A 24,198-nucleotide genomic window follows, 5' to 3' on the forward strand; every position below is an offset into this window, starting at 1 on the left:
TAAGATCCACAACTTTATCATTTCAGAATTCTCTTCAATTGGCCTAATGTAGTTTTCCAAAGCAACATTTCTTGTAAGGAATTATACACTAATCTCTTACTTTTTTGTTTACTTTGTGATGCGAGAAGAGATATGCACATGATTGTATACAACTGTTACATATATGCCACCTTCAACATCATTAGTACAACTTGAGAAAACAATTTGCGTAGAAGAAACTACCCTTGAAAAACAGATTCAGCATTCAGCAGCTCCCAGTTGATATACACAACTTGAGAAAACGATTTTCGTAGAAGAAACTATCCTTGAAAATCAGATTCAGCATCAACAACTCCCAATTGACATAAATAAAATTTTCATCAGAAATTAAAATGGTAGAATGAGCTCAACTGTAGGTATGGCTTTCAATATAACACATATGGTCCTTGTAAGCTGAAGTATGATACATAAATTAAACAAAGCAAAATTCAGTTAATCAGTTTGGATACTCGTACAGTCACTCATGAAGAAAACCTACAAACTAATAGACCCTCTGCGAACCATATGGACACATCCAGGTTGAAAACGCAGCTAATTAAGTTGTTACTTGAAAATTTGTCAATGATGACAGGCTTCAGTCAGAATCTGCTGCAACCCAGAAAAGTCTATGCATGTTGGATCGCTAACCTGTGAAGTTACAAATGAAAAAATTGAAGTAATCTTGTATTAATCAGAACTAATTAAGCTGCGAAACATGTACTACCTCAGATTGGATGGTGTAGACAAGTCTTCTGTTAACCTGGGTAGTAGAACAGCTGATTACATTAAGTCCTTGTCCAAGCAGTATTTTAAGCATTCTTGATAGGAGAAAACCTTGCTCTGGAGATCGGCCGGTACTGACTACAATCTCAACGCCGGCTAAGCAAGGGTGGACTGCAACTAGGGTACTTGCTGCAGTTGATGAGCTACCACTGCTCCCATGGCCAAGAGTACTAGCACTCAAATTGGACAAGGCTGACCCCATCTTTAGCTCACCTCTCTTGGCACCAAATATTTTGATTCTCGTTTGCAGCTGTTTGATATAATTCACTGCCTCGTTCATATGATCCGCCAACGAACGTTTTCCCTGAAATAATCCAACAACACAATTATGGTCGAGGATAAAGCCCTAAAATTTGACAAAATTGGTCAAAACCCAAGAAAAAAATTTACAAAGTAATAAACACTTACCGATCGTCCCTAAAAATCTGTTTAATAGGCAAGAAACAATTTTTGGTGCCTAGGGTACTTTAATCACAAGGAAATTGAACCAAGTAGGGAGAAATCAAAGTGAAAGAAGTATTTAAGGTTCGATCTTTACCTTGATAAATTCAAGAGGAAGTACAGATCGAAGTGATCCATAAAGGTTGCCCATTTCTTGCCTTCTCTTCTTTTCGATTTCTCTATGCATCACCTTCTTTTTCTCATCATCGTCATTTGACTTATCTTGATTTTTCGCACCATCCGAAGTCAGGGCTAATGATGATTTTCTCCGCTGGCCTCCTGTATTAAGGTTATTGAACATACCGACATCCATTGAAGCAGCATATATGTGACAATATCAGATCTCCTGAGATTCTATTTTGGTCGAAGGAATAAATAGATGAAATACGGAAGACCAACTCTCATATTTCGTTGCTGTAAAGGAAACATTGGATAATAGAATACTCAAACCGCTCTTCAAGTTTTATTCGCAGAGCGGTAAAGAAGGCAAAATAGTTTATCTGTTAGTTAGGGTTTTAGATCTTCGATAGACCAAATAAAAGATTCCCCAAAAAGTCTCTTGTTGGGCGCTGTGCCTATGTTGAAATATTGCGAGTTTGCAACCCAGCCACCCAACCCAGCCACCCACTTTCTCTCCAGTCCCCTATCTCCCCAACCCACGTTTGTGTTTTTTAATTTTTTTATTTTTTAAATTTAAAAAAAATGTTATGGCACTTCAAAATTGTCATTCTATACTTTTTATAAATGTATTTTTCTGTTAAAAATAATAAGTTTGGAATGCATAATAACTTTTTGGGTAAATCTCAGTTTATTACCCTCAAGTTTCGTGGTTTTCAACATTTGGTACATGAAGTTTTTTCATCCCAAAGTTATACCCGAAGTGTTAATTTTGGGATAGTCTCATACATCCGTTAGTCTGACTGTTAAATTATTCGTTAACTGATAATGTGGCGCCCACGTGGGTAATGACTGGACGCCACATGTCAATATGGGGCCCACGTTAATATTAAAAAAATTTAAAAAATAAAATAAAATTTTGGGCGTTCACCCCTCTCGACCCCCTTCCTCTGTCTGCCTCCTTTCTCTTCCTTACACCCATCCTCCCCATACACCCACCCATTCCCCTCATCCCTCTCTGGGTATAAAAAAATGGGTCGTTTGGTTCGGCTCATTCCCTGTTGCCATCGAATGGAACCGATTCAGGGAATGGAACAGGTCGGGTTCGGGTTCATACCGAGCCGACTATGTTGGAGAATTGCAAGGTTTTGTCAAAGAATTATAAGGTTCGATGGACGTTAAGTGTTGAGGACAATCTGATCGATATCGGATTGGAGGCCGCCACTAGGACCATGAATTACATGGCTTTCGGGTGGGCCAACCCGAATTCGACTTCCGAGCTCATGCTCGAAGCTGATGTGTCCGTCGTAGGGTTCAAAGAGGATGACATGGCGTTTGTGAAGGATTTTTACATCACAAAGTACAGTGAGTGCACCTTGTACAAGGACGGCGAGGTGATGGGGGTTTGCCTCGATTCCAGATACAAAGGGTCCGGCCCGAATGGTGGAAGGGAATAAGTGGTCTGGTTCGGCTACTTCCCCGTCGTCGTCGCATGTAACTGATTTAGGGAACAAAACCTAAACAAATAACATGAGGAAGTTGAAGTATCTTGTCCCAGGAAGCTTCTGGATGTAACAACTTAGCAAATTTGAACAGTGACAAGTGACTGTTCTGGTGCTATGGCTGTTGCTGCTGTTGATCATTCAATTTCACTGATTTACTTTTCTTTCATGCTTCGAAAAAATCACAACCTTTCATCCAAAACCCAAAACCTTCACAAAATTCAGTGGGTTTTCGCCGAACTTGTAGAAAGGCAGAGCTCGTTAAGGTTTACATTGTCGACCTTCGATAACACCGACCTATATGTGTGGTGGCGAGGCCTGCATCATACCCAGATAGATGGAAGATGAGCGGGCAGATGAGTGGGTGTGTGGGGAATGTGAGTGCAAATGAGAGAAGGGAGGGAGAAAAAGAAGAACGGGTGGGTGTGCGAGGAGGATGGATACAGGGAAGAGAAAGAAGGGAGAAAAAGTGACACACCTCGACTCGGAATGTCCACTAGGACCCCAAATCGAGCTGTGAAGGCTGACACCTGGAAGGTGACGAAGCCATAAAGTGTGATAATGTATAAAATGTGAATAAATTAAAATCTAAAAATGCCTAAGTACATGAGTGCGCGATGAGCGGGTCTGGACCTATTTCACGCGTGATACAGAGCATATGTATAGTACAGTAAGGTAAGATAATGATTATACCATCATAAGAAGACATCTGTACTGAAAAGTGTCACGAATCCTCATCGATACGGAACACTGCTGCTAGAACCTGAAGGGGTGCAAAAATAGAAAATGTGAGTGAGTGAAACAAAACTTTTCAAACCAATTTCAATTACCAAAGGCAGTAGCCCCTCGTCGTAATACCTGTATAACTTCCCAGAAAATAACAGGCGTGACTATAACTCTAAAGTTTAACCAAAGTAACAGTTTCACAGTTATGTCGTGTCAAATATCTCAACAAGAATAAGTAACTCAGGTGAAATAAATCAATATGAAATGGTATGTCAGCCGGATCCACTTATTGTGGCCTGTACGGCTGAACCAATAGCTCATCAACATGCTAACCGGAGTTACCTCACATGACCTGTATGGCTTATCCATATCTCATCAATCAATGATAGCATATAAGTCGGGAGTCACCTATAGTGACCTGTACGACTTATCCATATTTCATCAATCAATGCTAGCACATAAGTGGGGAGTCACCTATTGTGAACTGTACGACTTATCCATATCCCATCAATCAATGCTAGCACATAAGTCGGGAGTCACCTATAGTGACCTGTACGACTTAATCTATAGCTCATCCCTGCACACGAGTCGGAACCACCTCTAGTGGTCTGTACGACATGACTGGGTGTAAATAAGTACGCTTAGTGCTACGATCATGTGAAGACTGTGCGAATAATCGCGGGTCACCTATGAGTCGGAACCACCTATAGTGGTTTGTACAACAGGCATGTGCACTTACCTTGAGTCCAAGGTAAGCGTAAGGTGCGGGAGGTGAACATCACGTGAAGGACTGTACCCTGGCCACATGCGGGAGCACTAACACTAGGGTGCAGGTTTATGAGCTTTCAATTCACCTCAATATAACATGTACAACTCATAGACAACCTGTACGATAGTGTCAGAGTTGCCTAACACATAAATGTAGTCATGCCATAACTCCATCAATTCAACTAATACCATAAACTCACCTGAACTTACCTGGGTGTCCCGTGTTCACCTTTGCACTTCAAAGCATTCACAATAATTGTGTGCAGGTAATATATATACGAATATACCATGATGCAATCTAATACTTAACCATGTCATAGCATTTTCAATTATATACATATATATATATATATATATATATATAATATGACATAAAATGCATAAGCTGTAACACCCTACTCCCGAACTATTTATTTTCGGGATAATCATCGGTGATAAGCCCAACTAGACACTAGTTTAATTAACTATCATTACTTACGTTTCTTTACTTTAATTTCTTGATTCTTCACACATTGATTTATAACCAACATTTAACAACCAACACATATGGTTAAATCTCACATTTTACACCAATGTCCCTTACATTGTTCAATTCCCCAAACAAAGCTATTGTCTTAATTATTTAATCTCACCTCTTGTATGGCTGCATCTAACGTCTCGTTAGACTGCATACGTACCTTAAACAGGGATCAAGTCACTCGTAGTACACGCATGTACTATTAAACATTCACAGAAATTATATGAAATATTCAATTTATAAATGTTTGTGAAGATGTCAATCTTATACACACACACACACACACGATATAAGGGAAAAAACCCACTCACCTTAGGTTCGCACTACAACTCCTAAGCACGAATATCGAGACGTCACGAATGATCCTCACCTAGAACAATTATTCATTCATGTCTCAGAACTCTTATCCATAGAACTCGTAATTTACATAAAACACATCCCAAGGACGTTCTACAATGATTTGAGATCCATTGACCAAAAGTCAACCTTCGGTCAAAGATCAACGGTAGGGTCCACGACCCTACGTAACTCAATCTGGAAGATCCGCATCTTGGATTTCCGATCCAAAACTTCTAAAGATCCACATTATACTTCTAGAACATAATACTAAAGTTTCATTATGATTCAACGGTTTGGATCTCCGCTAATTGCCAATTTAAGTGGCGGTCAACGTTTTATTTTACGAACTTACAATTCCAATTTGGGAAGATCCGTACGTTGGAGGTCCCAATCTGTAAGTTCCTACATTCTTCAAATATTACGTACTACAATGTAACAAAGTTTGATGACGATCCAACGGTCGGATCGTCGATTCATATAAATACCTATTAACCTATCGTAAAGAATTTAGGTTCCAACGATCAACCTACGTCATTCAAATATCAAAACTGAAATTAAGACATTTAACATAGCCTAAAAATAGCATTGGAGGCCCACTGACCACGCACTGCCATGGGTGGCGGTCGGCCGCCCTGACTCGCCGGAAAATCCAACTATTTCTAAAAACTCTCAAAAATTACAAAAATGAAGATCTCAAAGAGTAGAACAAACTTTAGACCTGCGGCTAAGGCCAATTTGGCCGGGAAAAGCCCTAATTTCTCTTAAACCCATCGGAAACCCTAAAAATGGGTGTTTTCAATTCGACTCCAAACCGTTCTAACGCCCCAACCACTACTTGGGCTTTGTTTCAGAGCTCAAGGGGAGGCTAATGATGGTGGAGATCAACAGAATTTCATTCAAAAATGACGGATCGCCGTCAATGATGTCATCGGCATCATGCTTCTTCTTTCACGAAATTGAACTCTAAGACCCTTAAATTTGAGCTAAAGTGGTAGATAGGGAGTTGTGGAATAGATTTTGGATGAAGGAATGGTGAAATTCGACTGAAATATGGCGGAAATCAGCCGGAATCAAACCGGGTCATCGCCGGGTACACAGGTCAGCGGGTGAGCCCGTTTCTCCCTCATTTTCTTATCTCTCCTTTCCCTCATTTCTTCTCTTTCTAATTGGGCAGCTTCTTCCTCTCCCTTCTCCTAATTCATCCAATCCTCATCTCCTTCTAATGGATAGGGAAGCAGCTCTCTCCACTTCTCTCCTCCGGTTCTCCCTTCTTCTTCCTCCTCGTAAACCCCTTTTTCTTTTCTTCCTCCATTTCTTTTCCAACCATCCCTAATAATAAATATAATAATAATAATATGAAATGAATGAAATAATAAATATCAATCCTTACCAACATACTTTTGGAATACAGTAAGGTAATCGTTCATACGCGTCGTGAACTAGCGATCAACGAAAATCAATACCCTCGCTACTGGGGTATTCTCGTAAATTCACATGTTAAAATTTATAAAATTGTAAAAATTAGGGACGGGTTATCACAAGAAGGGATGGGTGAACACCCAGAATTTTTTTTTAAATTTTTTAAAATTTTAAATATTCACGTGGGCCTATATTGACATGTGGCGTCCAGTCATTGCCACGTGAGCACCACGTCATCAGTTAACGGCTGATTTAACAGCCAGACTAACAGATGTACGAGACTATCCCAAAATTAACACTTTAGGTATGACTCTGGGAGGAAAAAAAAACTTCATGTACCAAATGTTGAAAACCACGAAACTTGAGAGTAGTAAACTGAGATTTACCCTAACTTTTTAGTATCTTATATTTTAGGATTTTTGCCATTAAATGTTAGTTGTTGTATCTTTGACGAATAATCTGATAGTTAAAACTCTAGAGTATAAGTGGAAAAAATATTGAGGTTCCACCATAAAATCAACTGGAATATGGGGAGTAGCCTTTGCAAGGTTCATTCTTCCATCGACGTGAGATTCATTCTTAACAATAAGATCTTCCAAAGCATATTAGAAAATTCCTACATAATGAGCGAAAATTAAATACCCAAACTGAAGATGATATTTACATATTAAGAGACTTTGTATCTTCACTTAGTCTGTAAAGTTTTCTTTTTTATATTTGAAGTGAGGTTGACTTTGTGGTTAATTTGAACGAAAAAAAAAAAAAAAAGTTGTTCCCTTATGTATATGTTTCCAAAGCATGAGAACATGACTTAACAAGAGAGGTTCAAAGTTGACTTAACAAGAGGTTTAAAGTTGAAAACCAATTCACAAGGCCCATGTGATAGATCACTTGCATGATGACGTTGTCATAGCCTCCCTTCCTAGTACTAGGCTGAATTAGGAGTGGTTTGGTATGGGATCCAAATTGAAAATGGGGTTCCGAATTTCAAACCAAAAATTTTTGGAATGAGAATTTGAAGACCAATTCTGAACTTCCAATTTCGTTATTTCAAATTTTCAAGATTCTTGAAATGTTTTCGGTATTTCAGGATGGATCGGGATTGGATTTTGGGTTTTGGGTAGAAATTTGAGATTTTGGTTTGTGGCCTAAAATTTGGCCGGGCTTTTGGCTTGAAATTTTGTTGCCCAATTTCATATCAATTGAAATTTAGGCTTTTTACCTATTACCAATTTGAAATTTCACACAAATTCATTCTTACCAAGTCAAATTGATGTTCCAAAGTTTCATACTACTTAATTTCATACTTCTATTTCTAATATAGTCTATTATCAAATTACTTAAATTCAACATTCAACATGCATGCAACTAAAAAAAAAAAATATATATATATATATATATGTATAGATTTTCGGTTCGGTTCAGGATTCTTGAACTATTGAATATGTAATCCCAATTCCCGTACTGAAATGCTCGGTATCGATTCGCTATGAATCCCAAAATTTTCGGTATTATTTGTTTGGGAATTTTTCGGTAAGGGATTGATTTTTTTTTTATTTGATTTGGAATTTTCGAAAAAAAATTCCAGCCTTAGGCTGAATCGATGGTATGAAAACGTTTGATTAAACGGCCGAATTGAACTTATAATTTGTTAGTTAGGTGCCATATAAATCCCTCCAAATTCAGAACCCAAGTTGACATTGATTAGAATTTAGGGCTGGGCACGGGTCGGGCCCAATTTTGGAGGAACCATACCTTACCCGTTTTAAATAGTAATGAGGCGGGCATGATCGAGTAAAAGGATTTTGAGTTTGGAAACCAGACCTAACCCGGCCCGTTTAAAACTGGCCGATTCGGCACGAGTCCAATTACTTTTTTTTTTTTTTTGGTTTTGATACAGAGCTCTAGAATGTTCCACGGTTCCAGATTGCTCCCTCTACTCACACCAGTAGCTGAACGATGGTGAATCACTGAATGTGGTGGTCCCCATCTCTCTTGTTCATATATCCCAATCCTAAATCAAGGTCTCTGTCTCTCGACTCTGATATGGTGCAAGGTGAGAAGATAATTTGGGTAGAGTTTCCTCAATGCCATCAGATAACACTCTGGCCAAAACTGGTAAATCAACGCCGTGGAAGGAATAAGAGTCGGAAAGTAAGAAAGCGGCCTCAAATTTTTCTTTGAGGCCATCACACAAATAGCATCCAGGCTTGGAGTAGAGAATGAGTGCTCATGAAGGATTTGAAGAAAAAGAAGAAACAGCAAAAGGGGTGAAGACTCACCTCACCAAATGAACACCAACCAGAAACTGATAGACTTGCAGATCGGTTCATGAAGGAATGCGTGAACTACACATAACACGTAGATCGACATCAAGATTTTGTGATTAGCGAGATCGATTACGATGCCGCCCGTGGACCTGAGTTGCAGACGATGCAGATGTTGGACCTGATTTGCAGACAGTGCAGTCGTTGGAGTTTCACGCGTTGAAGTTTCAGATGATGCAGATTGACATCAAGTTTATGGTGAATAGGAATTTGGGAGGCACCGTCGCAGTTGAGCAGGATGAGGAAAGAAGGAAATAGTGTGGTGTCAGGTGGTGTTATTTTGTTAGATGGCGAAGAGCAAACGAAGCGAATGGAGGCTTTAACAGTTCTATGGTGGAGGAGATGATGTCGGAGTGGTGGTGGTCACCAGGGCCCAGACTTACGACGTCAGTGATGTTGGGATGGTGGAAGGGATGATGTCGGGGTGGTGGAGGGGATGACGAAGCGAGATGGCGAAAAGGAATCAAGTTGAGTTCGAGGACTGCAGACTTCAGTGATAGAGTCGAGCTCGAGGAGACCTAGGTCTTAGGGTAAAACTAACGGTTCATATTAGATGTAGGTTACTCTTCAATCTCATCCGTCCATTACAATTACAATCGGGCCGGGCCGGGTACCTGTTTTTCTATATATTTGGACTCGGCCCGCCCCTAAAATTTCAAAGCCCCACCCCGCCCCACCATGTTTCTCTTTTTAAAAATTAGGAATCGGCTCGTACCCGCCCCAACTCGTAGTTCCTATACCCATTTGCACACCCCTACTGGAATTCACATGGTTGATAGTTGGTAAGGATTACAAGTTACAAGAATTCAATTAAATATTTGGATCATGGGACTCGTGGGTATCTCATATTATATATAAGTACCAATTGGTTTTGATAGTTTTCTTTCATTTTCTCTGTAGCCTTTTCTACCCCATTTATGCTATGATAGGGCTTGCAACTATGGTTGAGAGTATGAATTTCATATTGGAGAAAGAATGGACATTATATGTGTTTATGGGTAATTGGACTACTTTATATGTTACCAATTGGTTTTTATGTTGAAACTTTGACTCTTTTATGTTATCGGAGCATGTTGACTCATGTGTGAAGCTCAACAGCCACATGTGCTCCACATCACTCAATTTGTATTGTCCACGTAGAATTATGACTCCTTGTATTGATTTGTGTAAAGTATTAAAATATATAGGGTTATATCAATACCTATTTAATTAGGTAGGAATCCTACACTAGTAACAATTGAAGTTTACATTCCTTTAATACATGCAATAGCCCTTCCCGAAAAACTGAACGAGCCTGATCAGACAAGTTTGGAACAAATTAAGGACACACCATGCCGAGATTGACGAACATAAAAGAACGCCAAACGAGATCGTGCAAAATAAAACAAATCCAGGCAGTTTCGACATAAGCAGGAGCAAGAGCATGGTATTTTGATTCACCACTTGATCAAGACACAATAGGTTGCTTATTAAAGCACCGAGATATGAGATTAAAACAAAGATCAACCAATGGTGAAACGACGAGTGTTTGGACGGTGGACCCAATCAGCATTGGTAGGCATATAAGGTAGCATAAGCCAGCCGAGGAGTCAATGTGATGCCAAGTTTCAAAGTACCTTTTACATAACGGAGAATTAGCTTGGCGGCAATCATAAAAGCAGTGTGAGGGTAGCCCATAAACTGAGCAACAATATTGAGAACAAAGAAAATATCAGGTCGAGTGAGAATGAAATACTGTAAGGAGCCAAACAACTTACGATACAGAGTATAAAAGCCAAGTCACAAGCATACTTAAGTTGATTGATGTGAAGTCCAGTGGAATTTCGTATAACCTATAAGCCTAAGAAATAACTGAGGGGACCCAAATCTTTGATGTCAAACTGTAGGCTAAGAAAAGTAGTGAACTGAGAAATAAGAGCATCAAAACTGCCAGTGGTAACAACATCATCAACATAGAGTAAGAAATAAATAGTGACGAAGACATTGTGAAAAAAAAAAAAAAAAAAAAAAAGCGAAGAATCAGTGTGACCTTGCCAAAAGCCAAGACAAAATAAGAAGGAACTGATCGGGTGGAACCACCAACAAGGAGCTTGTTGAAGGTCACATAAAAATTTCTAAAGATGAAAACATAATGCAAATGAGCGGGATCGACTAACTCTGGAGGCTGAGACATTTAAACATCTTCTTGAAGATACACATGAAGGAATGCAATTTCACATCTAATTGTCGAAGCGGCCACATGTGAGAAATAGCAAGACTCAAGACAGTGCGAACGGTGGCTGATTAGGCAACGGGGTTAAACACTCGGAATAATCAATGCTATGACATTGATGGAAACCCTGAATGAAGAAAGTTGATGTTCCACTATAAATATATTGGAAGTATGGGGTGTACCTCAATTACTCATGAGTACATGCAAGATTACTCATTTTTCCGATGTGGGATTCACACTCTCTATATGCCTTCTTACTTGTGGCGAATTTAATTTTTAAGCATAGCACATGGACAAGACAAGTTGGGTGACGTGGAGCATGTGTGGCCGTTGGGCTTCAAATATAGGACAATCTACTATAATATTATCTAGAATTCTTACTCCTTTTATTGATTGGTGTAAACTATTTACAATATATAGAGAGGTTATATCAATCACTATTTAGGTAGGAATCCTACACTAATTAGAATTGGAAATTACATTTCCATAATACATGCAATAATTACCAAGAAGATTCCAGATTACATAACTTTATAACAATCCACGTGGTGGGTTTGAAAATTTGTCACATGTGAAAGTACGTGTTGAGAGTTGAATTTCATGTTAGAAAAGGAAGAAACCTTACATGACCTTACATCTGATTTTACTTACCATATTGTCAATTAGTTTTTATAAAAGAACCTCAACTTTTTTATCTGCAACACTCAGTGTGGGAGTATGTATCAATGAAGGCTATTATCCTAACCAACAACTAGGAGGGTCATATTGTAAAACCTTATTTGTGAATATCAATGAATTCTCGTTAATATTACTTGGCCCTCAAGTAACTTGAATATCGAGTTACTTGGCATACAAATGATCTTAAAATCCTAATAGAGTAAGAATCGTGCAGTCTTAAACTTAAACTCTGTGCCATTAATTTATCGTAAACCCTATTAAATCTGACATAAATTGATATCATGATGGGACATAATTGATGTGATTATGATTTGATTAATATCTTTCTTATAATAGGCTAGACAAAGAGAAAAACATATAAGTAGAGGCGTCTCTACTCTCACACATATCGTTCTCTCCATTGCTATACCCTATTCATAAAGCATAAAACACCTGAGTGTTCAGAGTAGAAGACTTTCAGTCTACTGCTTATCATCATACTGATACATATTTGTCTACATCATCTACTGTAATCCTATATACATGTTGATGATTTAGTTTAATGTCTTATACATGTAATGCTTTTGTTTAATGTATGATACATATAGCGCCTCAAATCGTGATGATTTAAATATACATTCACAATGGAAATCTCAACTGTTGTTGATCTGTAATATATTCATTCTTATATACCACAATAAACAATACATGTTTGACATTTAATAATACAGTTATATCGTGGAAATTTTAAATTACAATATTTGCTTGATAGTAGTCAACATTTTGCTTTTGATCAATATAAAAGTGGATTCTATGAAGATATGCTCACAGCATGCTGTCCCATTGTGCCCATACCAGAGAATCAATCAAGAACATGACCTAGTATACAAAGTATAATAATATAATTGATTAAAAATCTTAAAATAATATTTTTAACTAATTATATTATTAAATTTAATATACCGGATCGTATTCTTGATACACTAAAAAAAAATCTTCAAGGCAAGTACGTGGGACATCGGATTGAATTTATTTTGAGGACAACAAGATCTTGCGGCCCATTTTAAGTTGAAGGGACTATAGGGCTTGCAACGGGACCCTGACAAGCTTACTTAATTTGGTAGGTTACTAGAGCACTAGGGCCCATGACTAGGCATTTTCCATCAAGAGATGGTCGAAGAAATCCTAAGCGCATGATATCAATATCGATCCCCTTTGTAGGTTTTAAGCCTCTCTCTCTCTCTCTCTCTCTCTCTCTCTCTCTCTCTCTCTATTTTTCTTGTTTTATTTTTACTTTTTACAGAAAGTAATGCATATGTCTTTAGCATTACCTTGGCGGCTTGGCCCGTCAAGAGATGGTCGGAGAAATCCTAAGCGCAGGATATCAATATCGATCCCCTTTGGAATCTTTTGTAACCAAATGAGAAAAATTAATAGACATGTTTTGTCTATGGGATAATCTATGATTTGGTATGATAACTATGCTTTGATGACAAACAAAAAGTCTTAAAGTGGACAGTACCACCTTATATTACATCCCATCAACTTGTTGGATACATCACAAGACCAAATCCAACTCATGGTCTAAAACCTATAATTTCCCTTCTATTCCCCCCAATCTATTCCAACCCTAATTCTAATTTGGGCCTAAAAATAAACATAATAAAAAAAAGGGCTAGAAACCGGCCAGGATTTAGCCCAGAAAATGATGTGGGCCCCACCAGCGCAAGTGAAACTGGGCAGTTGGAAGGCAGACGCCCCCTTGTGACGCGCCCAAGGTAGAGACCGGCATGACCCCACCCACATGGGCCTGTCGGCCACCTGCGTCAGAGAGCCAACGGCTAGTTTCGTGAGCAACGATTGAGATCAACAGGCCATTGGTTGATCCAACGACCTACATTCCTTTTTTTTTTTTAGTTTTATATTTATATTTATATTTTTATTGAATCCAACGGCTGATATTGAATATAATCAAACAGTGGGGAAGATTATTTCATGGTGAAGCCGCATAGACAAATGATGTCAATGAAGGTGTCGATTCGTTGACCCCAACTTCTTCTTTTGCAAGGCCCCTGGGAAGAGATAAGCAAAAGGAAGCAAAGAGAAAAGGGAAGTTCCAAGATCCGATTAGTGCACAAATTGTTGCCGGATTTGCAAGATTGGCCAAAAGTCATAGCTCTTGGGAGGAAGAAGCGGTCCGAATGGGTTTGGCCATTACGCACGAAAGGGATAGAAAGCAAGAAAGGTTCGAATGTAATTTCATGATGGAGGACCTCAACAAATACACTCTAGAGAGGAAGAAGTTCTTATGTGATAAGCAAAAGGAAATTTTGCGAAGGCATTGCCACAAGGAGTATATTTCAAGATGATGATTCATCTCAAGGCTATATCCCAAGTCCACCATCAAGTCAAGATGGTGGATATCATTATTAAGTTTATATAGTTTATGAATTATCGATTGTATTAAGTTTATGTGGTTTATTAATTGTAGTTTGTATTAAGTTTCATGTATCGATTTAGTGATTTTCAAATATTTATCGGAATTTAAATATTTTAGGTTAAAATGTTCATAAAATTAGTTTAGGATAGTCTACATAATTTTTTTTAAAGTTAATTAAAAAAAGAGCATAAATTCATTCTTTAATAATCTGGGGCTAAAATTTTAGGTCATAATGGTTAGAGCAGAAAAACCATTTCTGGGTCAAAACCTAAATTTTTTGGGCTAAAAATTTTAGGTTTTAAGCCAATGGTTGGAGATGGTCTAAGACTGAACATTGAACAGTAGTAGTCATCGTTGTCTTTCATTTAATTATAGGAGAGGACAACATAAAACCCATCAAACCCACGACTCCAATAATATGGATAATATAGGTAGAGAGCATTATTAATATATCATCCTAGCGTTAATCATTATTTCTATGGTCTTGTCTCCGAGTGTAGAAATTTGATCATAGAGAATTAGAGTTGCAATTGCAACATGTTCATAAAGAACATAATCTTGCAACTAACAGGTTAGTCAAGTTGAGTTTAAATAGCGAGATGGATTTTCAAGAGCTTGCGAAGCCACCTCATTGTTTAGTTCAAACTCTTTCAAATGATTGCTCTAGAGTTGCTAGAGCTAGACTAGTTGTTCCTTTAGTGTTTCATTTCTCTTTTTCTTTCATGTTACTGAGAAAAAAAAAATTATATTAATATATAATTACTTAAAATTTAAACTCCAATAAACAAAATTACGTACTTTAATTGAGCAAATAGACTATATCAAATAATAATTATACTGAATGATCATTTAATTCCTCATGAAGGAGACATGGAGAAAACCTAGCTTGCTCAATTTACAATCAATCATGACAAGTTGCCTATAACCAAGTAGTAATCTTTTGTAACCAAATAGGCACTTAGCTGATCCAATTATGTCTATATTGCCCATAACCAATTAGTCATTGTTTAGAAACCAATAAATTAATGACAATGAACTTCAAAAGTTTTGTTCTTTTAATTAATTATCTCAATGTACTATCCTTCTGTACCCAACCCTTCAAACCTAAAAATTGTTTAATCCTAGTGAGCTCGAAGAAAAATTATTTAAACCTTGCCTGTCTACCACCCGAAAAGGCTCAAAATTTCGTGTACATATTCCTTGTACAGTGTACTGATTAAGGACGAATTAATAATTAATTAACAATAATCAAAATTCTGAGTGCTTCATAACAATTATTCCCTCGCATACGTTTATATATCTCGCAATTATAACCACTACAATTATATATTATAGTAGATTTGATGCTTGATTTTGTCAGGAAAAATAAATAGGGAAGCAGCTAAGCTGTTTCTCGACCATTACAATACTATTTTTTCAAGATGCACAGTATCAACAACTCCTTTGGCCAACTCATAAAGTAGAGCTCAAAGTCAAAGTGATCTTCTTCTTGATACTATTGGTAGTTATGCTGTATTATCAAGTACTGTTTTAAAACATGCATGTTTTAATTATCATCCATGTTATAATTAAATTACATACTTAATTAACAATTTATGCATTGTATCACATTTTCCAAATGGGTGAGATGAGATATGGATATGATGAGCTTCCTGTCTTTTGGGTGCGTGTTTTCACATAACGCTTACCCTAGCTCGCTAATAGTTTTATCTTCCAAAAAGAATATATCAATCAAAATTCCTTCTAATTAAAAACAATAAAAATTAAGGGGTGATGCTAAAAAAGACTATCATTTTAGATCATATTTTATAGATCACATGATACACGATTGATAGTTTCTTTCTTCAAATCATTAAAAATAATATTTAATTATCAATCGTCACATCGTGTGGTTTATAAAATGGAGGTGGATTGCCTGCCCTTTCATTTTCATACTCTCCTCATGCCCTTCTGTTTGTGTAGTCACGGTTAAGCCATATCAACATTTTATATTTCTATTACTTTTTGTTTTATTATTTTTATAAAAAATTAATATAAAATGTTAACGTGGCTTAACCGTGACCATACATCACATGAGAACATAAAAAGAGTATGAAAATGAGAAGTCAGACAATCCACCTCTTTGTAAAATATGGTCTAAAATTATTGTTTCCTGACATTTTAAAACATTTTTATGAGATATAATGATCATTCATAAGTGACTTTCAATTTTAAAATATATATGATTTAGGTATGTGATCCCACCAAATGTGAACGCAATTACTTTTGTACATAAGAACAGTGCCCACGAGCATAATTAAAAATTTTAAAGTGGCCGGTGAGGTCACTTCTTCTTTCTCACCTGTACTCAGTCTTCTTGTATCTGAAGAGAGTGTCAATCTTGAAGAAAAGGAATCTTTGGCATCTGAATTAGGCCCATCAAATATTGCTCATATCTAGTTCTTTAATCCTCCATTGCAAAATTCACAGAAAAAAGCTGTTCAATCTCTTTATTTTTGGTAATGTTTCCTTTACACCAAAGCAAGAAGCTGGTCTTCCAGATTTCATCTAATCCTCGTCATCACCATGATCACACAATTTCAGAAGATCGTAGAGTTCCGGAGCATGGCAACATGGGAAAAAGCCGGCGACGGAAATTAGCTGTTACTTTGGACTATATGATGGATGATGATCACAAGTCTAATGATCATAACAAGAAGAAGAAAATGTTTATGCACAGGGAAAGTGAAAGGCAAAGAAGGCAAGAAATGGGTATCCTACATGCTTCACTTAGATCCCTACTCCCTCTTGAATTTATCAAGGTTTAGAACCAATATGTGCCCTCTCTGTCTCTCTCTCTCTCTCTCTCTCTCTCTCTCACACACACACACACACACACACACACACACACACAAACACATGGTTAGCTGAAAGAACGATGACTAGGGTTGCTGACATATATTCGTTGCGAAAGCAGGGAAAGCGTTCGATATCAGACCACATGAACGAGGCTGTGAATTATATAAAGCACCTCCAGAATAGGATCAAGAGATTAGACGCCAAGAGAGCTGAACTGAAGAAGGTCTCCGATCGAATTAACTCTAGTACTAGCACGGACGACCATGGTGGTGAAAGTTCCCATGGGGGATCGCCAAGCTGTTTCACAGTCCACCCATGTTGCGGTGGAGTGCAAATCGTGATCAGTACTGCCATCGGCTTCAGATCTGGAGAGGAAGGGTTACGCTTCTCAATTTCTAGGGTTTTAGAAGTGCTTCTTGAACAAGGGCTTTGTGTTGTGAGCTGTGTCTCCTCCAAAATAGATGACAGACTCCTTCATACTATCCAGTCCGAGGTACTCTATCAAGTACTCCTAATTTATTGGTCAATATTAGGTTTAGGGTTTTGTGTGTAAGTATGTATGTTTGAAGTTGCTGTTTTGTGCGTGTGTGTGTTTAATTATTTAATTTTTTTTTTCTCAGGCGAATGATCCAGAGAGTATCGATCTTTCTGCGCTGGAACATAAACTACATGAAGTGCTTCCACGATGTAAATGAATATCCGAGTAACTTAATAGCTGTGTTGATTCATTTGGCCTTGGACTCCCCCAGTATGCTGCTCCCAATCTTAATTTTTGTTTCCGAGAAAATTTGAGCATTGGTCCTTGGACTTTGACCCAATTGGAGATTTGGTTTTCGAACTAAAATTCCATATGTATTGGTCTTTGAACTTGTCACAGTATAGAGCAATGATATTTTGGGATCAAATTTCAGTAACCAATACTTCAATTGGGTCAAATATCATGGACCAATGCTTCAACTTTCTCTTTTATTTTGGGATCAAATTTGGTGATGACTCAAACGTAAATTCTTACAATTTACTATGTGTTATTTTGTTTAAGTACTTACTGATATCGTTTCAGTTAGCTCTACTTGAATATAAATATGGGAGGGATGCAAAGTCTTGTAGAAGAACCTCAATTTGACCGTGCAGCGTGTATATGTTTGTGTATCTATCTGTATATTTGTGTGTGACTTTGATCTATTATTGCTGTCAAGTTACAAAATATCAGATTACAGATTTATTTTCGGGTATTATTTTATTTATGAAGGACAAGACTACAATTATAAATGGACCTACATATATCATCAGATTGATATTTCTGGAAATGACTTATTGCTTCTTGCATCAAACTTATAGCCGACCTCTGTCTTAGGTTAAGGTTAACGGTTTGTGCTCTTTGCTCTGAAGGGCTTTTCATGTGCTCTTCGTTGAAGGCACAAAGCACCCACTTTTAAGTGGTCGATTACTTCTATTGCCGTGTCCATTAATCGAAGAGCATGAACATAAAATCTGTCGCTAACCTAAGACATCAATTTAGCTACTGTTGTTGTCCAGCCGACTTCAAGGGCATGCGTGTATATCATTTCATTGCCTTTTCTTTTTTCGCGAACTTCATTAAACCACAACTTGTAGGAATTACAATGATGGGAATACAAACTGAAATTATTTAAACTACTAAAATTATGGTAAATTCAAGTTACATGTCTTTTTCATCACTAAAAGAAGCATGAATAATATTACCAATACGTTCCTTGCACCTTCTAAAATCATCATAATTTTTTCCCCCACTAAACTGCAGTGGCGGCAGCTGCACCGGTGGGCCTTAGCTCCCTCCATCTATTTATATGTGCAAGGGCTCGATTGTTTTAGCATATAGATCCCCAAGTTGGTTGAACACTCGTATGCATAAGCCCTTAAAAGTCTAAAAATATAGAGTTTCTAGACTCTTCAAACCATTATTTTCTTTATAAGTACAAACCCCAAAATAATTATCACACTGCCATTTTTTCACCTAATCCAACTCTTAACATGCTTATCTCGATTCCATTCATGATTATATAATAGTACAAAGTTATTTTGATGTAATTTTTACAAGTTAGGAATTGATTTTCGTACCCCTTTCATTTTTCAGCCTTTGAATTTTGATTATAAAAAATCAAATTACGAAAACAAAAAAAAAAAAAAAAAAAAAAATTGTGCAGAAGAAAAAAATAGGGTATGAAAATCACTTTCGAAGAAAGGTCGTTTAATCAACACCTCGTTTGCGACTTTCCAGAAAGCCAACTTAAGGGCCCATAACTACCAACTACAAAATCAACATGCCATTGGGCCCATAAGCCCCTGTTTGCATTGCCAAGTTTGGGTCCACTCCATGGACTTCCATTGGCTGCCATTTAGCAATTTTTATCTAATGCACATAACCACATTTTACATACACATTGAATAAAAACCGTTAGATTAAAATGGACGGACAAGATGAAACTTTAACCTACTCACCCAAACCCATTCACTCTCTCACTGTCCGACCCTCCTTAGTCTAGATAATATTGTTCAATTAAAAATTTATATATATATATATATATATATATATTAAGGGGTTAAATTTTGGCTATTTATAATTAAAACAAATCCAATAACACAAGATATATAAAACACTGAACGAAAAAAAATTATATTTCTCATTATATTGATATTTGAAACACACAAAAAAATTACAGAATTGTCTGAATTGGTTTCCCTGCAATCAATAAAACATGTTCAAATGACAGAAATGTTCATTGCTTCCAGTTTCTTTCCCTGCCATCAATTACATCGGTTCTTCGCTGTGAGTCATCAGCAAGTCCATCCATGGCCTCTCAGAGAGCTACCTTGGTTAACATTTATCAAAGATAGAATCCCACTTTGCAGATCCATGTTATTAGCTTCACAAGGCACCTCAGATCTGTCGATACTCGATAAATGAGACATTCGAGATGATAGCGTAGTCGGAAACCTGCTCATGGTCGGAAGACGGAGAGAACCCTCCAAACCTGCTCAACTCTTAAACCCCTTCCCCACATATTTCATATCCTTTTCTCTTATTTTAGCTACTTACTTGACCACAGATCAGAAGCCACCGAGCTTACTTGAAAAAATTGCAAATAAGAGCATATACAATTCAGATGAAATGCTTGAACAATTCTTATTAAGCAACACAATATTAAGTTAACTACATTTTCTTTAAAATGTAAGCGTCAATCTTTGCCGGGTTTTTAGTCAAAATGGTCCTTGAGATTGACATAACTCCTCACTTTAGTCCCTAAGTTTGTCTACCGTCAATCATTTTGATCATTCCTTGAAAAATCTCCGTTAAATGGAAAAGCAAGTGGAAGGGTTAATTTGACAAAAATACCCTCAATTTTTACGGAATGATCAAAATAATTGATAGTGGACAAACTCAAGGACCACTTCTATTGATTTTCAATCTCAAGGACCAAAGTGAGGAGTTATGTCAATCTCGATGACCATTTTGGCTAAAAAGCCATCTTTCTCTGTATGCATGTGAAATGTTATCAATGATCTGTATAAAGGCCATGGGAAGTATACTAAACTATTCTACAAGGAGTTGTCTGCAACTGCAAGCATCATGTGCGCATGGTGACAAAGCTCAATCATAAGATGGGCAAGTGAACAAATAATTAGTAGCACAAATGATTCATAGGCTATACATATCACTTCTGCTTGTAACAAGCTCTACCTGTAATAAATTGTTTTTAGTAGACAGAACTTCACCGTAAAGTCTTTATACGTTAAAATATCAAATTCTAGGCTTCAAGCTGGCAAAGGTTGAGTTGGGTCAGTTGACCTGTATATCTGTATTCGCAACGAACCAGCTACGGGGTGAAGTTATAAGCAGAATCTTTGATTTGTACGTTCAAGCTAAAAGAATCACCATCAGCAAGCATACCTTGGCACCGAAAGAAAGAAATCACTTGTGGAGGACATGATCTTGAAACATAGAGACAACAAAATGTTTACCCAATTTCTCAGTAATAAACATGCCAAATCTCTAAACTAGAGCATGTCTAAGAAAATTGCACGAGTGTCGTGCCTTTTTCTGCACAACCGATGAAGCTGTGCAGGAAAAAAAACCTACTTACTAACCATCTTAGAAACAGGGCCAAGCATCGTCACGGGACAAGTTACATCCATTCTCCGTCCACGTTTGCATTTGTATTGGCCTTTTTCGGTTTTTCCAATACCCGGGTTTATCTGAAATTTCTCCCTCCCAATCATTACCAACTACCAAGGTGAAAAATGGAATATATGCAAAAGGTATAGCCAACCTCCAAAAAGCTGGAGACAGGAACCACAACTACCCTGGCCAAAATTTCAAATGATGATAAAAAGCAAGTTGCTTTCTTCTTTGTTTTCCCTTTCCTTTTCTTTAAGGGGGGAGGGGTCAACTAATCGAATTTCACTAAGCAGGTAGTAGTTCAATTTCTAGGAAACCTATTCAAATGAGTAGGGCTGGCCTCGTTGTTAAAAGCACGGGGCCGGCCTCCGAGAAAGTAAACTCGAAATTCCTGAAAGTCAGTGCAAGAGGAATGTGACAAAGTGACAGTGTTTCCATCTTTACACCAAACTATGATTACATACGAAATCGAAAACAGTTTGATTTGTAGGCCTACCAGTAAAGACATGAGCAAAATAAAGAAATTCCGATAATTCAAATTCATTGATGAAATCATAAGTTAATACAAGTAAAAACTGTTCCTTTTCCTTTCTTTCGATACACAAATCATCCACAAAGAATGACGAAGCAATGATCTATAACGAAAAAGACACAAAATCATACATTAGAAACTCACCGGACATTCGCCTGAGACTTAAATGGGAAGCGTGACTTAGCTGAAGTGGATAATTCACGCGGTAGTTTGGGTGGCTCCAACTCACCGGTAAGCATCCCCACAACCTCCTTCATCGAGGGGCGGCGAGAAGGCACTTTTTGCAAGCAAACCAATGCCACGGTAATGCAAAGGACTGCTTGTTCTTGATCCAGAGATTGAATGGACTTATCAACGAGATCAACGAGCTTCCCTGAGCGGGCAAGATGGCGCGCCCACGATAACAAATTCGCCCTTTGGAATTCGGACATAGGCGAATTTGTGACCTCAAGTGGGCGCCTTCCGGCTATAAGAACCAATAAAAAAATCCCAAAACTATAAACATCCCACTTCTCAGACGGATCACCACCATCACCGTATTCAGGGGCAACGTAACACACTGTCCCTCTCATGCTCGGAGTACTACTCATGGCGCCACTCTTTGGAATCTCCCCGGAATCATGGCTACCATTACGCCGCATTCCGTCCAACCACCAATCAATACTACTCACACTCCCCCAACTCCTGCTCCTACTCCTCTTCTTGATCTTCTTCTTACTCTCCGCATACAATTCCTCATCGCGTGACCACCAGTTGTCATCATTGTCGTCAAAGCTCATTCCTTTCGGTTGCTTCTTGTCCTTCTTTTTCTTCTTCTTAGCAAGCTCATCACAGTACTCCTCCTTCCACCATTCCCTGGCAGGCCTTTTCCTCTCCTTATTCGATTTCTTCACATTCTTTTCCTCGTCCATCGACACCCACCATTCCAATCTCCTCTTGTTCTTCCTCTTCTTCTTAACTTTCCCAACCGTTTCACTACTCGAACAGGAGGCAGTAGTTCCAACCGGCCTATCAGTCCCAATCTCATTCCCAATCCACTCCATCACATAGTCCTTCACTCCACTGTCCTGCCTCCACCACCAATCCTTATTTACCCTCTGTTTTCCTCCCTCCTCCAAAGTCCCCCCTGGAGACACCGGGGACGGTGGTGTCACCGAAGTCTCCGGCGAAACCGAAACAGGACCCTTCGCTAAATCCTCCGGCGACTGATCAACAGCCACGTTCAAATCATCAAACCCAGCGGTGGTCACACTCTCAGTTTCCTCCACCACCGACCCATAGTCGCACCCGCCATTGCTCTCAAGCTCCTCCTTCGGCACGTCATCAATCTCAATCACAACCTGATCCTCCGATTTCAGCCTAGCGAGCCCGAAATCGGCGATCTTGGCGGCGAAGTCGCCGTCCAGCAGCACATTACTGGGCTTCACATCGCCGTGAATTAACGGCGGGTCCAACCCATGAAGATATCTGAGCCCTTTCGCTACATCAACGGCAATCGAAAACCTTTTTCTCCACTCCATCAATTCAGGGCACTTTCTCTTCAGCAGCGCGTCCTGCAAATTCCCGTTGCTCATAAACTCGTACACCAGCACCATACGCCGCCGTTTCGGGTCGGAGGAAAATCCGAGGACCGAGACGACGAGCGAAGAATCGAGCTTAGAGGCTAAAAAGAGCTCGTTCTGGAACTCGCGCTCGCTCTGTAGCGAGCCGGAGTCCATGAGCTTGACGGCGACATCTTGTCGGGTGTGTGGGATGGTGCCGAAAAACACGGAACCTGAGCCGCCTTGGCCAAGGCGGCGGGTGGGGGAGAAGGAGTCGGTCGCGCGGCGGAGCACGGAGTAGGAGAACCGGTGGGGGGGCTTGGAGTCGGATTCCGGGGTGGTCCGCTTCCGGGTGATTTTTCGGAAGCAGACTACGAGGAAGAGGAGGAGAGAGAAGGCGGTGGTGGCGGAGGCGGCGGCGATAGGGTTGGGGAGGCGGCTGCTGACCCGGGGTTGGGGCTGAGGAGAAGCTGCGGGCGATTGCGATGGGGATTGAAGGAATTGGCGCATCGTGGGTACTACCAAAACGACATAAAGGTGGAGACTTTAGAGTTCGTTGAAGAGATCACTCTGCGAATTGCGACAGCGAGAGTTGGAAGGGAGAAGAAAATGAAAGTGCTTTGAGTTGTTCAGCCGTGTTTAATGTCACTGCAATTTTTATGTCTTTCCGTTTTGGTGCGGGAGGATTTTATTTATCTTACTTTTCCTTTTACTCGTCACTTGTCACATTTTACTTTTTCCTTTCCAGCGCAGTTGGCGCCCCGGCGCTGTTGAGTTATTTTGCCTTCCACTTTGTATTGGTTTTAAACATGTTTTCTTTTTAATAAATGATATATTTTTTTGTTCGTTGATCTTTTTTATTTTA

General features: G+C 38.7%; 3 protein-coding genes across 4 annotated transcripts; 1 reads left to right on the top strand and 2 right to left on the bottom strand.

Moving 5' to 3' along the window:
• Positions 1-519: 519 nt before the first annotated feature.
• LOC137720889 (transcription factor bHLH118-like) lies at positions 520-1,743 on the bottom strand. The gene is made up of 3 exons (XM_068460010.1): positions 1,340-1,743; positions 743-1,105; positions 520-666 (listed from the first exon to the last, which is right to left on the bottom strand). The coding sequence occupies exons 1-3, from the start codon at positions 1,553-1,555 to the stop codon at positions 598-600; spliced, it is 648 nt and encodes a 215-aa protein (XP_068316111.1). The 5' UTR covers positions 1,556-1,743; the 3' UTR covers positions 520-597.
• Positions 1,744-16,618: 14,875 nt separating this feature from the next.
• On the top strand, positions 16,619-18,227 carry LOC137720890 (transcription factor bHLH36-like). The gene is made up of 3 exons (XM_068460011.1): positions 16,619-17,067; positions 17,223-17,597; positions 17,725-18,227. The coding sequence occupies exons 1-3, from the start codon at positions 16,768-16,770 to the stop codon at positions 17,797-17,799; spliced, it is 750 nt and encodes a 249-aa protein (XP_068316112.1). The 5' UTR covers positions 16,619-16,767; the 3' UTR covers positions 17,800-18,227.
• Positions 18,228-19,810: 1,583 nt separating this feature from the next.
• Positions 19,811-23,964, bottom strand: LOC137720891 (receptor-like serine/threonine-protein kinase At4g25390). 2 transcript variants are annotated; one of them, XM_068460012.1, is made up of 2 exons: positions 21,937-23,964; positions 19,811-20,210 (listed from the first exon to the last, which is right to left on the bottom strand). In XM_068460012.1, the coding sequence occupies exons 1-2, from the start codon at positions 23,841-23,843 to the stop codon at positions 20,192-20,194; spliced, it is 1,926 nt and encodes a 641-aa protein (XP_068316113.1). In that variant the 5' UTR covers positions 23,844-23,964; the 3' UTR covers positions 19,811-20,191. The 2 variants fall into 2 exon arrangements, with proteins under 2 accessions (XP_068316113.1, XP_068316114.1); XM_068460013.1 differs by lacking the exon at positions 19,811-20,210 and adding an exon at positions 20,715-21,032.
• Positions 23,965-24,198: the final 234 nt, after the last annotated feature.

This window comes from Pyrus communis, chromosome 16, assembly GCF_963583255.1.
Source record: "Pyrus communis chromosome 16, drPyrComm1.1, whole genome shotgun sequence".
Taxonomy (NCBI): Eukaryota; Viridiplantae; Streptophyta; class Magnoliopsida; order Rosales; family Rosaceae; genus Pyrus; species Pyrus communis.